Source organism: Equus przewalskii, chromosome 9, assembly GCF_037783145.1.
Source record: "Equus przewalskii isolate Varuska chromosome 9, EquPr2, whole genome shotgun sequence".
Lineage (NCBI taxonomy): Eukaryota > Metazoa > Chordata > Mammalia > Perissodactyla > Equidae > Equus > Equus przewalskii.
This window is the reverse complement of record NC_091839.1, coordinates 23,536,146-23,551,208: the sequence shown is the minus strand read 5'-3', so window position 1 is coordinate 23,551,208 and position 15,063 is coordinate 23,536,146. Positions and strand designations below refer to the sequence as shown.

The 15,063-nt window shown below is 42.6% G+C and overlaps 1 protein-coding gene across 1 annotated transcript; it reads right to left on the bottom strand.

Moving 5' to 3' along the window:
* Positions 1-4,395: 4,395 nt before the first annotated feature.
* Positions 4,396-14,766, bottom strand: LOC103554711 (killer cell immunoglobulin-like receptor 3DL3). The gene is made up of 9 exons (XM_070558525.1): positions 14,618-14,766; positions 14,342-14,377; positions 13,248-13,532; positions 11,676-11,975; positions 9,982-10,281; positions 9,335-9,385; positions 6,142-6,246; positions 5,626-5,678; positions 4,396-5,526 (listed from the first exon to the last, which is right to left on the bottom strand). The coding sequence occupies exons 1-9, from the start codon at positions 14,649-14,651 to the stop codon at positions 5,413-5,415; spliced, it is 1,278 nt and encodes a 425-aa protein (XP_070414626.1). The 5' UTR covers positions 14,652-14,766; the 3' UTR covers positions 4,396-5,412.
* Positions 14,767-15,063: the final 297 nt, after the last annotated feature.

Sequence of the window (15,063 nt, the reverse complement as noted above, 5' to 3'; positions counted from 1 at the left end):
AGAAAGAGAAGCTCATGCATTAATGGCGTCATCCATTCCCTGTCCTGTCCTTTGGTATCTGAACAGAGCTCCTATTCTCAATCTCCAATCTTTTGTGTATATTTTTTGTCTATTACTATCTTTTTTTCACTGCTTGATTCCCTCTGCATATGTCTCCCTTTATTTTTCTCTCAGCATCAAGTTACCTCTCGCTCTTTATCTATCTGATTTTGAATTTTTGCCTCTGCTGGCAATATGCTTCTGTGATGGTTATTTTTTTAAGTTATTTATTTATTTTTTGAAGATCGGCCCTGAGATAACGTCTGCTGCCAATCCTCCTCTTTTTGCTGAGGAAGACTGACCCTGAGCTAACATCCGTACCCATCCTCCTCTACTTTGTATGTGGGATGCCTGCCACAGCATGGCTTGATGAGCGGTGCCATGTCCGCACCCGGGTTCAAACCAGCGGATCCTGGGCCGCCAAAGTGGAATGTGTGAACTTAACTGCTGTGCCACTGGGCTGGCCCCTTTTTAAGTTTTTAAAGTCAAGTTTATTGAAGCATAATTTTCTTTCTTTCCTTCTTTTTTTATTGTGGTAATATTGGTTTATAACATTATATAAATTTTAGGTGTACATCGTTATATTTCGGTTTCTGTAGATTGCATCATGTTCACCCCGAAGACTTATTACAATCTGTGTGATGGTTATTTTTATGTGTCAACTTGACTAGGCCATGGGGTGCCCAGATATTTGGTTAAACATTATTCTGGGTGTGTCTGTGAGGGTGTTTATGGGTGAGATTACCATTGGAGTAAAGCAGATTGCCCTCCCTAATGTGGGTGAGCCTCATACTAATCTGTTTGACCTGAACAGAATAAAAAGACTGATCATCCCATGAATAAGAGGGAAACTCCTTCTGCCTGACTGCTTTGAGCTGGGACATCAGTCTTTTATGGTCCTCAGACTCGAACTGAAACATCAGCTCTCCTTGGGTCTTGAGCCTGCTGGCTTTCAGACTGGAACTTATACCATTGACTCTCCTGGTTCTCAGGTCTTTGGGCTCAGACGGGAGCTACACGTCAGTTCTCCTGGGTCTCCAGCTTGCTGACTACAGATCTTGGACTTTTCAGCCACTGTAATCACGTGAGCCAATTCCTCATAACCTCTCTATCTCTCTCTAATTAAACATCTATATCCATCCTATTGGTTCTGTTTCCCTGTAAAACCTTGACTAATATAACCTTCATGTTCCCACCTCTACTGGTCAGGAATCCCCTTAAGACAGGGCTTATAATAGCCATTCTATGACCCAAGGAATTAAAAGCCATGGAGCTCTAGGAATCACATTGATTCCAGAGTCTATATAGAGGCAGGTGGTAAGAATAAAGATATCTATTGGTGCCTGAATATTCTATCGTCTCAGAGCTAATGGAAAATTTGCCTTAAAACTGCCTAACTGGTTATTAACCGGTGATTAGTAGCTTCCATTCTCCTTGTATGGTGCAACTATATTGAACCCAAGCTGTGAGTGGCAGTGGAGATCCACAGCCCTATTTGGGCTACCATGGTGCTCAGCTATACCTGTGTGGAAGACTTATTCTAATTGCCTAAGCAAGAAGGAGGCCTTTGCTTTGAAGAGGAGGGAGGGGGACTGCTCCTCTACCCACCGACCTCAGAGATACAGAAGGAGAGTGATCAGTTAGGGTCTTTTGTCTCTTGCATTTTTAAAACCAACTTACCCCAAATTAGAATATACATAGGCAGCTGGTGGTATGCTGAAGAGTACACTCCACCTTGGAGTAAGCATGGCACATCTTCCTGAAAATGATGTTGAGCTTTAGAGTCTTGAGAAATGCTAAAAGATGCTTTCTTTGTTAATGTCAAAAGATGCTATTCTGATGTGTGAAACATTTTACATTTTGTATCAAAGAATAAATGGAAGTGTGGCTTAAGACATATATATATATTTATGTATATATATACACATCTATATCTTGTATATGTATATGTATGCATCTTATATATAATAATCTTGTATATGTATATGTATGTATATATATTTGCATGTGTGTATTCCTTTTACATACATGAATATACATACATATATAGCCCTCTAAGAAAACATGGCTCTGTCATTGTAAAAAATGAGCCTGTCTCAGGATATGCCACATGTTCCAGGTGTTCATGACACATCAACCAGCTGGTTCTATTGAGGTGGTGACAAACATTATATCCTAAACAAGGGTTTCTCAACCTTTGTACTATCAATATTTGGGGGCTGGATAATGATTCTCTGTGGTGAGGGCTGTCCTGTGCATTATAGGATGTTGAACAGAATTCTTGGCCTCCACCCACTAGATGCCAGTAGCAGACTCTCTCACAGATGTGACAACCAAAAATGTCTTCAGACATTGCCAAATGGCTCCTGGTGGGCAAAATTGCCACAGATGAGAGCCACCATCCGGTGGTATCTGTTGACATGTACAGGCTGAAGAACGAGACATTATTCTAAGACATCACTGAGCTGTGTGCATCTCATAGCATCCCACATCCCTTCCTTGAGGTGTACATGCTCTACAGTATGTAGACCCCTCTTAGGGTCAGCAAACATAGATTAGCCCCATTGGAAGGTTTCTGAAACATATTTCCAGGCACAAATCCCAGAAGTGTTCCTTTAATCTGCTGTTTCCCGGGGTCTCAACAACCAAGTCCCTCCCAGAATCAAATCCATCCCTAAAACCCCGTTTTTCCTCCCAAGTTCCCTGAAGAAGCCTCTTGATACTCTACCAAGAAGGAGGACATTGTGGTTTGGGGAAAGAACTCACCTTTTCATCCTTATTTTTAACACTGTAAGAGAAGCCACATGGAAATTTAATCTTCCTCCAAAACTCTTGCCTTGGTTCTAGCATCCAAGCTGAAACCCTGTGTTCAAAAAGCCACATCTGGGGTTGTGGAAAATCTCAGTTGCCCATGCTGTTACCCATGTGTACATGCCCAATATCTGGGGAATTCTGATCTGCAGTTCCAGGTAACTCCATCATGCCTCCCCTTCCAGATCTCACTAACTCCTAATACCTTACTTTCTTTTCTTGGCTATTGCACACTTCTGTTATACAGAAAGCAGGGGCCCCATAGAACTGACCCATGTGCTGCATGTGGTCTGTTGGGTCCCATCATCACTGTTCAGGTTCCTCCTCAAACTAATGACAGCAGAGGAAGCTGCACAACTTTTTCTTTTCCCATGCATTGCTCTGGTTTTCCCAGATGTGTGCTAAACAAAGATATCTGACTTCCTGGAAATTTTTTGAGCCAAACCCAAGTTCTTACCTGGTTCCCACACCTTTCCATACTTTGCAAAGTGGAGATAACAAAGAGCTCTGATAAGTTTTACATTAAGTTTTGACAAGGAAATGTATGTAAAACATACTTCATAAAGTGGGTGCTCAAAGCCATAAATTCTTGTCATTTCTGCACATGAACATATCATTTTCATTGTTATTCACCAACAATTCTAAATTTAACGCTAACTCTACATCCAAAATATCATGGCACCTATAGTTTAGGTGAGTGTCCAAACTCTGATGTCTTAATTTCTTGTACTCTTTTGTCCTTCCAGAATCATCCGCAAAGATCTACCCATTCTACTAGATCTCTTTACATTCTTACAAACTAAACATACTCATTATATGATCCAGCAATCACACTCTTTGGTCTTTATCCAAAGAATTTGAAAACTTGTGTCTACACAAAAACCTACACATGGATGTTTATAGCCAGTTGATTACCAATGACTAAACCTTGGAAGCAACAAAGATGCCCTTCAGTAGGTGAATGTGTAAATAAACTGTGGTACGTCAGACTATTAATAGACTATAAATGAGTCCTAAAAAGAAAGGAGCTATAAAGCCATGAAAATACATGGGGGAACCTTAATTGCATATTACTAAGTGAAAGAAGCTGATCTGAAAAGGCTACATATTGTATTATTCCAACTATGTGACATTCTGGAAAACGCAAAACTATGAAGACAATGAAAAGATCAGTGGTTGCCAGGGGTAGGGTGAGGGGAGATGAATAGGCAGAGCACAGAGGATTTGTAGGGCAGTGAAAATACTCTGTATGACACTATAATGATGGGTAAATAACATTACACATTTGTCCAAACCCACAGCATGTACAACACCAAGAGAGAATGAACCATAAAGTAAGCTATAGACTTTGAGCAATTATGATGAGTCAGTGTAGGTTTATCCTTGGCAAAAATTATACCATTTAGTGAGTGATGTTGATATTGGAAGAGGCTATGCATATGTGGGGGCAGGAATTATATGGTATTTTATTGTAAACCTAAGATTGTTAAAAATAAAGTCTTGACAAAAATCCAAACAAATGACACAGTTACTCACTGAGGAGTGCATGAATGAACTGGTTTGTTTATCCACTAACATCATATTATCTTAAAGACGTTTAAGAATATTTGATTATCAGGAAATTAAAAAATTACTTATTTCTGGGGACATTTATTTAAGTTGGGAAATGAACTCATATTTGAATAAATTTATCTGCACCAAGGACTTCAAGCTATATTTGAAAGAAAAAAGAATTAGCTTATATTTATGCATCTATGTGTTACTCAGCATGGCTGTAACTTCAAATAGGAGTGGAAAGTACAGGCGATTATGATGTTGAGGTTGGCAGGGGTCAAGTGAAATAGAGAACTTAGAGCTAAGCATTGGAGTTTGGTTTCTGTAGAGTAGACAAGGGAAACCATAGAAATTTGTAAGCAAAAGAGAGCCATGCTCAGATTTGTGTTGTTCAGAAATTTCTTGGACAGATTTTCATAAGCAAAAGTGGCCAAAGATAACAAAAGGAGGGGACTCTACATTTCCCTCTCTCTTATAGATAGAATTCAATAGTTTCACCCGTTGGCATCTCCCATTAGACCAAGATCCACAAGAGTGTGAATTTTCTTCACTAATATTTGCTTAAAGACTTACAATATACTGTGTCTCTATAGAAACTTGGAGGAATTGATTCATTGGCTAAATGTATCATGATTTCTAGAGTCTTATCAGTAGAATGTCAGAGAAAGTGGGCCAATTATGGTTGGATTTCTATAACACTTAGGTGATTTTGTTGACAATATTGGAAATGGCTTGGATCATCATAATAGCATACTAGAATGTCTGGGCAGTTTTCTTAGGGGCCCTGAGATTTTAGATATGACCCTCTGATGAAGAGGGGTGACACTAGAGATGGAGACATGTCTCAAGATTCCAGCTTTATTACAATTGAGCTGTCAAGCTGGGTTTGAGAAAAAGCTATGGCATCAATAGATGACCTCCTCAAGGTCTTTCTATGTGTGCTCAGGGGATAGGATTCAATCCTTGATCTGGCCTTAATGTGTTGCAAATTCCATGTACACACTGGTATCAGTTAAGGATTTCTTGGGCCTCTGGGAAGTGGGGGTGACTTTTTTTCTGTGTGAAAATCCAATGATCCAACTGTGCGTATGTCACCTCCTGTGGGTCTTCTGTTTCACGGTCCTGCATAAAAGGGAGATGATGAGTGAGGATGTGTACATATTCGTGGGGACTAGGAATAAATGGGACTGCATTGAAGAGGATGGGCTGATGAGGACCTACCTCCCTATTCACCATTTTGTCCACCTCAGGCTCTCTGTCCATTATAGCAGCATCTGTAGGGGATAGAAGTTGTATAAACACCTGGTATAGCACTTACGGATCTTCATTTCATATACAGACACCAAGATGCAGACAGAAGCAGTGGATGCCTAAGATTACTCATCTGCCCAAAAGCAGAGTCAGAAATTCCACCTCTCTAAAGTTCAAAGACCCATCCTAATAAAGGATCCCAATTTCTATCCTGTTGATTCTCTCTCCTCATTTCTGTCTTATATAGATTCTTCTCCTGGATATCAGTGGCTGCACTGGATGTGAGGATACACTGGAGAATTAGGTAATGGTATGCAGACAGAGAGGAGGTGCAGAGCACCAATGTTCTCTCTAGAAAGCACTAGCTCTGTAGGTCCTGCCTTGAAGCAAGCATCAGCCTGCAAGTGTGGAACACACACTTTCTCACTCTCATCCCAGCTCCCCACTTTGCCCAGCTAGCACTGGCCTGTTATTCCCAAGACTTACTCTTTTTAGCAGGGCACCAGTGATGAATGAGGAAGAAAAGAAGGATAGCAAGGAAGATGATGGCCACCAAAGACCCAATCAGAACAGGCAGATGTTTGGAGTTACCTGGAGGAAGATGTGAATCCAATAATAAGCAAATCATAACAACTCTCTTTCATTAAGTGTCTCCCATTTATTGACTGTTAGGTAAATGCATAAACATCTCTACCTCCACCACACCCTTGAATCAAACAATTTAAATTCTCCAATAAAAGGAAAAAGTGAAATCAAGGTCAAAGTAAGTTGAGCTGCTTTATGTCTTAGCCAGAAAATAATGCCAAGAGGTGTGAGCCTAGGGCTTCAGAATGCAATGTGTTTACTCTTTGTGGGCTCATGAGGCTTATATTAGGTTGATGCTCTGCTGATGAAGCAGAGGGAAAAGACAATCCTTTCTACTAGCTATTGCTCAACATATTTTGTTGTTGTCCATTTTTTGCCCCAAGAAAACCAGTCCTTTTGGGAACTAGGAGGAAAGTTGACCAGCAGGAAGTTCTGCCTCCTATCTCTAAGATCTGAAGTAACTGAAAAGAATATTGGTATTCACCTCCAAGGAATCTATCTATATCTCCACATATGATTGGAAGTGAGGGTGAGGTAGAGGTTTTTTGGTGAGAGGACTGGAATGGGGCAAAATTTATACCATGTATAGATCACTTTCTCTGTTCCAGGACCTGTGTTGTGTGTGTGTGTGGGGTTATGCTTTCACATTTTTGGCCTGACCTCATTCTCACAGAAAGCCCAAAAAAGAAGAGATTTAGCCTAATTTTATTGTGGATAAAATAGTGGATCAAAGAGGTAATCATACCGAAGTAGAACAATGATTTGAAGCCAAGTGTCTTTATCTTCCTGGTATCTGATTATACTAGGTGCCTTCATTTGCACCTCCCTGCATACTTTCTTTCTCTTCTGCCAATTATGAATTTACATGTTTTGAAAATAATTGTCAGAAAGTAATGAATGAGCCTTAGACCAAGCAACTAGGAAAAATCAGACCCAGTAGAACCTTTCTCCAAATGATTCTACCTAAACAACAGATCTTATATCCATCAACTTCATTCAGTTTGTGTCCAAGTTAGCACCATATCGTGCTAGGAGGTGGCAATTGTCTCTTACATAGTCTCCTGGCTCAAAGCTATGCAGCTTACAATTCATTCTTTTCATATAAGTCAGTATTAACCATATATGGTTTCCTAGTAAACCATGATATGACTTCCAATGGCAGTGAACATACAACACAATCTCTTTGTTTATACTTAGTTCTCTTATATAATCTGTATCCTCTCTATCTTTCTACATTCATCTTGTAATTCTCTCCGACTCACTCACAGAATTTCAGGTATAGACTTTTCCTTGGACATAACATTGTTCTCACTTTGGTAACTGCAAGACTCTTGGAATATTCTTCCATCAATCTTCAAAGAGTTAAATACTTCTTGTCATTAAGGTCACAAAATAAATATTGCCTGATGAGTGAGAGATTCTCTGCCACTCATGCTAAATTGTCCACTAAACATTATATATCACTTTATTTTAAATTTCCTGCATAGATGTTTCACAATTTATCATTCATTCATCCATTCGTGCATTCATTTTTCTGCCCTCCCACTTAACTATACTGCAATATCACCTTTCCAAGAGCAGAGGGCAAATTCATCTTGTCTGCTATTTGTCTTAGGCAGAAAAATGCATCTCCCTTTGTAGCCGCCCCTGATGCAGGAAGGGTTAATAATCACTGGAAAAGGCTTGCCAATAAACTGTGACCCAGAGGTGAGAAGGCCTGTCAGCCAATGATGGGTAACATCTCCAGGGAGAGGCAACCTAAGCCAGGCGCGGTCACCTCGGGGCACAGATGGAGACACAATATCGATATTGGGAGCAGGAGGGGCCGTTGCCTAGGATGCCTTGCCTGCTCTGAGATAAAAATATACGAGCACAGCAAAAACATAGTAATATCAAAACAGAGGCCGAGGGAGGGCTCCTTGAGAAATCACTAAGAATTCTTGGCATTCACTAATTATTTCATCCAGAACACCTGTGTATGTTTAACAGATGTAAGCTATGTATATATTGAAATGCTGGTTATAATAAACTCAGAGTGACCATCAGCCCTCTCCGCATCTATCCTGATGTGTACATTGGATTGTGACACTGACACCCTTCCCAAAATGTCCATGTCCCAATCCCCATAACCTGTGATTATGTTATATTACATGACAAGGAGGAGGTAAAGTTGCGAATGGAATTGTTTGATAATCAGTTGACTTTAAAATAGGGAGATGATCCTGGATTATTTGAATGGGCCCAAAGTAAGCACAAGGGTCCTTAAAAGAGAAGGAAAGAGACAGAAGAAGAGCATCAGAGAAAGAGATATGATGAAGGAAGGAGGGTCAGAATGATTTGATGTGAGGTAAACTTGACCAATCATTGTTAGTTTTGAAGATGAAGGAAGATGACCACAAGCCAAGGAATGTGAGCAGCCTCTAGAAAGTGGGAAAGACAAGATAATGGATTCTCCCCTAGATCCTGCAGAAGGACTTCAGACCAGCTACCATCTTGATTTTAGCCAAGTGAGACCAATTTCAGACTCCTGACCTCCAGAACTGTAAGACAATTTAAAAAATGATGGTGTTTTAATCCACCAAGCTTGTGGAAATTTGTTATAGCAGCAATAGGAAGTAAATACGCATTGCATATCCAGCACATGGAATGGTACTTGACTGAATAAATTAATGAAGGAGTAATATATGTAGGTGAACTCAGTTCTCTTGCTGCAAGGCTCTTGCTCTACTGAGTACATCAAGGTTGCATCCTAACAGACAAGAACTCACTTCTGTTAGAACTGACAAAACCACCAGCTTCTCCCTTCTGTTCCCTCCCTCAAGTCCTCATGATTCTCATCTCCAGTTAGGAATGAGGACAGAATAAGTGTGACCTTAAGTTTATCCTTATCTTAGTGGCAGAAAATTAGAGATTTAAGAGTCCTCATTTATCTCTACATTGACCCAAGCCCCTTCTGCTGTTGTATAGTCTAGGGATCAGAGAGGGAAGGTGTCAAGGCCAAGATCACAGAGCTGGAAGGTGGCTGAGTCAACACTCCAACTCAAAGCTTCTCTCTCCCAGGTTTCCACAAAGATAAGAAGGATCCTTTACTCACCAGTATTGGAGCTTTGTTCAGTGGGTAGAAGCCAACTACTTGAAGAGTTTCCTAGAAAACAGGACAGGAGAGAGATGAGGAAATGAAGCTTCCCATCCTCTACCCTACCGAAGCTGCTTTGTCTTCTAACGCTGAGCTCCTGGGAGTCCTGGGATCACCTTCCTGTATCCATGGGGACTTGACTCCCTCCCTTCAAGTTGCAGAGAGGGAGCAGAAGTTGATTATGACAGGTACCTGTACACAAAATGAGTCTCTTACCTTGCAGTAAAGGCTTCTGTGCCACCTGGGAAATCACTCTGTGAGTGAGAAACCAGGAGGGGCTTCTGAGAAATGGATAATAGGGAGAGGATGATGCAACCTCTGATCTCCCAAAATGACCTGGTTGCTCCTCTTCCTAACTCTGCCCTGACCCCTTTCTCCATCTGCCTGGATGCATAGACCTTCCCAATGTGGGCATGCATGCAAGATATGAGGGAGGACCTTGGAGGTGCATTCTCAGTTTCTTTTTTCCTTCCTCTTTATTTATCTATGCTTCTTTCTCTCAGAATTACTAAGCATCCCCTAATTATCAGCAGGACACCCCTCAGATATGGCTTTAAAATTTAGTCTGAGTCACAAGACACAGGGCAAATTTGGAGCTTCCTCACCTATGACAGAAAGGTACAGCAGGTCACTTGGGTCTGACCACACAGAGGGAGAGTTATTGAAAGAGCCGTAGCATCTATAGGTCCCGTTGTGGGCTAGGGTCACAGGGCCCAGAGGGAAGATGGCCTGGAATGCACCATTATGGCTCTGCCCTCCAGCAAGCCAGAATTCATGGGCCTCCTCATCCCTGGATAAATGGTACACATCAAATGAGCTCTCAGAGCTGCAGAACAAGGTCACATTCTCTCCTAACCTCACCACGGGGCTCAGCTGGGCTAAGAGAGAAGGTTTCTTGTAGAGGCCTGGGAGAAAAAGAGACAGTTTAGTTAGAGAGGCTCTTCTTCCTTAACACATGAAGGACCTGAACTGAGAATTCACTCTCCCTGTTCTCCTGACTTCTCTTTCTCTCCCTTTCCCTCTCATGTCTATCTCTATCCTTCTACTTTCTCTGTTTATTGCTCTCTCTCTATGTCTCTGACCTTGCCTCTCTCCTATTTGGTTTCCTTTTTGTAATTTTTTTTACTCTCTCTGTCTCTCCTTGGATTTGTTTGTTTGATCTGTATCTTTTTCTTGCATTCTGAGTCTCTGTTTCTGTCTTGACCCTATCTTTTTGCATCTACCTATGTATCTAGGTATCTTTATCTATCTATCTACCTATCTATCTACCTATCTATCTATCTATCTATCTATCTATCTATCTATTACCTATCTATCTTCATCTCCATGACCAGCTCTGCTTCTTTGTCTCTCTAATTCACTTTTGGAATCTATCATCCACCCCTACATCACCATTTTTCTCTATCTTTGTATCTCCTACTCAGGTCTCTGCTTTTTAGGGTTTTTATTTCCCCCTTCCCATCCCCTTTTCTTTTTCTCCACCTCTTTTTTTTATGTGTCTCTGAGTTAGTGTCTGTCTCTCTGTTTCTTCCATCCCTCTGGCCCATTCTGTGTGTGTGTGTGTGTGCACATGTACACATGTGTTTCTATGTCTCTGCTTTTCACTGACTCTGCTTTCTCTCTGACTGCATCTCTCTGTGGGCTTTTGACATCAGTAATCCTGCAACATCGAAGTGACCTTGGAACATGTGCCTGAGAAACTTCAAGAACTCATAAAACACACAATATATAGTGGCTGGTGGCTCCTTCACCCAGGACCATGGTATTCTGGGGCACATTGTGGCTTAACCACATGGAATTAAGTCATGTCGGAGTAAAAAGAGCATCTATGGGTGCTACATGGGAAGAGGACACAGGACTCATGGGGAATCAGTCTGAGACAGGTCAGCTTGGCCCTGAAATGTGAGTCAGGTATGTGGTGTGCCTTTGGGTTCTCCTGGTAGTGAAGAGAATATGGAGTTAAAATGGAACTTCTAAACGTTCCCAGGTCTCTGAACAAACTCAGAGAGGAAGGGCACCCTCCCTTTGATATGTGCATATCTGTCTGTATCTCTTCCTTTACTCTATCTCCATTTATGACTCCCCTGTCTTTGTCCCTATATCTTTCCTTTATATTGTAACAAATGCTCTATATTGTTTCTCCTCTTTCACTGTCTCTCTTGGTGTAGTTGTCACCAAGTCTGTCTCTCTTCATAAGAAGCCAATTTTCATCTCCTTCATCACCACCTGGAGCTTTTAAGTCCTGGAACATCCCACCTGCATCCAAAAGAGGACAGGGGGCAGGTCTGGAAACTCTCACCTGTGATCTTGATGTTCAGTGGGTCACTGGGTGTCGACCACTCATAGGAGGAGTAATTGATAGAACCAAAGCATCTGTAGGTCCCCGCATGGGCTATCGTCACAGGACCCAAGAAGAAGGTGGCTTGGGAGCCCCCATCATGGAACTGCCCAACAAGGTGTAAGGGGCTCTCCATTATCCCCTCTCTGTGAAGAATGAAGCTGTCAAACACGATTTCTGAGCAACACTTCAGGGTCACATTTTGTCCTGATTGCACCAGGGGACTCGGCTGGGCCAAGAGGGAAGGTTTTCTGTAGACTCCTACAAATGTAGATGTTGTGAGTTTAGAAGAAGCCATCCTTTCTCGCCTCATCCCATGGAACTTGGAATGAGTGAGAATTTCTCCTCATATCTGTCTTTCTCTTTCCTCTTTATGTCCTTTTCTATCCGAATGCCCCCTTCTGTCTCTTTCTCTCCTTTTCTCTATTTCTCTGTCTCTAGCAACATCAGACTCAATTCCCACTGCAAAGTCTTTGGCGCTTTTGCTGTTTTTATCTGTTTCCTAAAGACCTCTTTCCTGCTTTCTGTGGTGGGGATGGGAGAGTGACTACCATGGGTTGCATTTCTGGTCTCTCTTATCAGCTCGGCCATGCTTTTTTTGATAAGTTGGAATTCCTGATAGGAGATAAGAATTAAGCAGTAAGGCAGGGACCTCCCAGTGTCCACCCACCTTGTGCCTGAGGGAAAGGGACACATCTGCCATGTCTGTGCCTTCTCCATGGTCCCAGCTTCCATGGAGTGCTCCCTGAGTCTGGCTCCATGAACACTGACTCCTCCCTGTGATACTGCAGTCTCGTGGTGGCATCACTAGACTGTCCTTACCTATCGTTAGGTAGGCTCACTTCTCCTTTTGGGCTTCCTAATTCATCCTTCACCTGGGTATCTGTATTGCTTACCTATTGCTGCTGTAACAAATTTCCACAAATGTGGTGTCTGAAAAGGACACAAATATATTATCTTATAGTTCTTGATGTCAGAAGCCCAACACGGGTCTCACTGGGCTAAAATTAAGGTGTTGATAGGGCTGTGTTCATTATGAAGATCAAGGGGTGAACCGGTTTCTGTGCGTTTTTGGGTTTAAAGAAGCAACCTGAATGCCTTGTTCCCTTCCTCCATCCTCAAATCCAGCGATTGCTGGTGGAGTCTTTCTCATGCTGCAAGACTGTCCTGCTTCCTTCATTCTCTTATACGGACACTTATGATGACCTTGAGCCCACCCAGATAATCCAGGATGATCTTCCCATCTCAAGGTCACCTGATTAACAACCTTAATTCCATCTTCAATGTTAATTTTCCTTGGATTGCAGCATAACATATTGGTAGATTTGCAGTATTAAGATGTAGACATCATTGAGGGGTCATTATTCTACCCACCACAGCACCCCAGTCCGTGTATTAAATCCTGTTTTATCTAAAATACTTTGAGTGGTTCTTGTAGTTCTAACTGGACCCTGACTGACACCCCCATGAGGAAATTCTGGGGTTAGGACTATTGGGACAGTGAATAGCCACTCTGGATAAGAGCTCTCTGACCTGTGACCACAATCACCAGGGGGTCACTGGGTGTTGACCACACAGAGGGGGAGTGCCTGTAAGAACCATGACATCTGTAGATTCCTGCATATTCTGGGGTCACAGGGCCCATGAGGAAGTTGTTCCGGAATGTTTTGCCCTGGAGCTCAGGGATGTGGGCTCCATCATCCTTGTCCAGTCTGAATGTGTCAAACCCAAGAAGAGAGTGACACTGAAGATTCACATGCTGTCCTTGAGGGACCACAGGGCTTGGCCAGGCAGATAGAGAGGGCTTGTCCTGACCACCTAGGGTAGAAAGAGGCACAGCCTTAGAGGAGAAAATGGGGACCTCCTCCCCTCCATGTGCTCAGAAGTTCCTCCTCCTTCCCCATAGTTCTAAGGCTCCTTTCCAAACCTGGGGGTACTCAGAGCTACGTGAAGACTCCCCAGCACCACATAGACATGGCAGCTTCCTACAATATGTATTGACTGAGAATTTTGAGCAAGTACTGAATAAAAGACTCTTACTAGATGTTGATGATGAAAAAATGTTAATGTAAAAGAAGACAAAATAGACAGTGAATAGAAGAAAACCTATGTGAATGAAGTCACATCAGCTAACACATGAAGCACATTAAACCATTGATCCTGCAACAGAACATTCTGGAATTTCAGGGGGTCATGGCATACAGTTCTCCCACCTCTTCTGATAGAAGGATGGCAGCACCACTCTGCAGCCCTGCATTTCCCTCATGGAAATGCTGGAGAACTTGAGTTATCATCTTGTCCTCAGAGGGTCTGTCATTCCTGGCACTGCTTCCTTCCCTTACTCTACAGACGACACCATTTTATCTCCAGACACGCCAGCCCTGAGCACCACAGTCTCCTCCAGGAGCCCGTAGAGCCTGGTTCAACTAAGAGGAAGAGTCTGGGGAGAGTTTATAGACAAGAATTGGGGCCAGGTTTCCAAGGGAACCCATTTTCTGGTTCACAAGAGATTTACCCACAAGGCTTACAGAAGTCAACCCATCACCCAACGTCCTATGCCTCCTGCCCTCCTGTTACAGGAAATATTTGGGATGGGTGGCAACCCAAGATTTGGAGAGAGGACTCACCCACTTGTGCCCAGATCCTCTGGACCAAGAAGAACTCTGGAAAGAAAGACTCATAATGGACGATCCATCTCCACACAAGACCTGGCCTCCCACTCCTGCCCTTGCCTGGCCTAGGAGCCCCACCAGTGAGGCCCGTGCTCGGCAGAAGATAAACTCAGCCAAAAATGCCCACCTCTCCCCACATGCACAGGGTGCTCTACTGTGGAGAGACACAGACTTCCAGGCCAATATTTCCACCATAGTGTTCAAGCCCCTTTGTTCCCTTCCAGGACTCACCAAGACACACCAGGCTGATGATCATGGGCGACATGGCGTAGCTTCTGCGGAACAGGAGGCAGCGACCCAGCAAAGCTGATGAGTGCACAGGATGTTGCAAGAAGAGCCCAGCTCATGTAACTTATAAGTTGACCACAGTGTGGAAGGATGACGCACACAGGCTCGTCTGACCCTACATATGGCAGAGGCGGGGGCCAGGTTGAGGGCGTAATCGAGCTTCCTGGAAAATGTTCAGACTAGAGCTGTCACTTCAGAGCATTTAATAGGGTCAGACTTGAAATAAAATCTTAGACCCAGTCCCTCCTAGGCTGAATGATCAAATTCCGTACTTCGATTAAAGGCCTCTGACGTATTTTTGTCGTTTGTATGTGAACTTCAAACTCTTCATGTGTGTTAGATATCTAACATATCTAATAGATATTATTAATATTATACCAATTGTAACA

Excerpts from the sequence above, each read along its gene's own strand:
- LOC103554711 (XM_070558525.1), bottom strand. The coding sequence starts at position 14,651 with ATGTCGCCCATGATCATCAGCCTGGTGTGTCTTG. Across the intron at positions 5,679-6,141 it reads CTGGTGCCCTGCTAAAAAGA|ATGCTGCTATAATGGACAGA; the intron begins GTAAGTCTTGGG and ends TATCCCCTACAG. Across the intron at positions 5,527-5,625 it reads ACAAAATGGTGAATAGGGAG|GACCGTGAAACAGAAGACCC; the intron begins GTAGGTCCTCAT and ends CCTTTTATGCAG.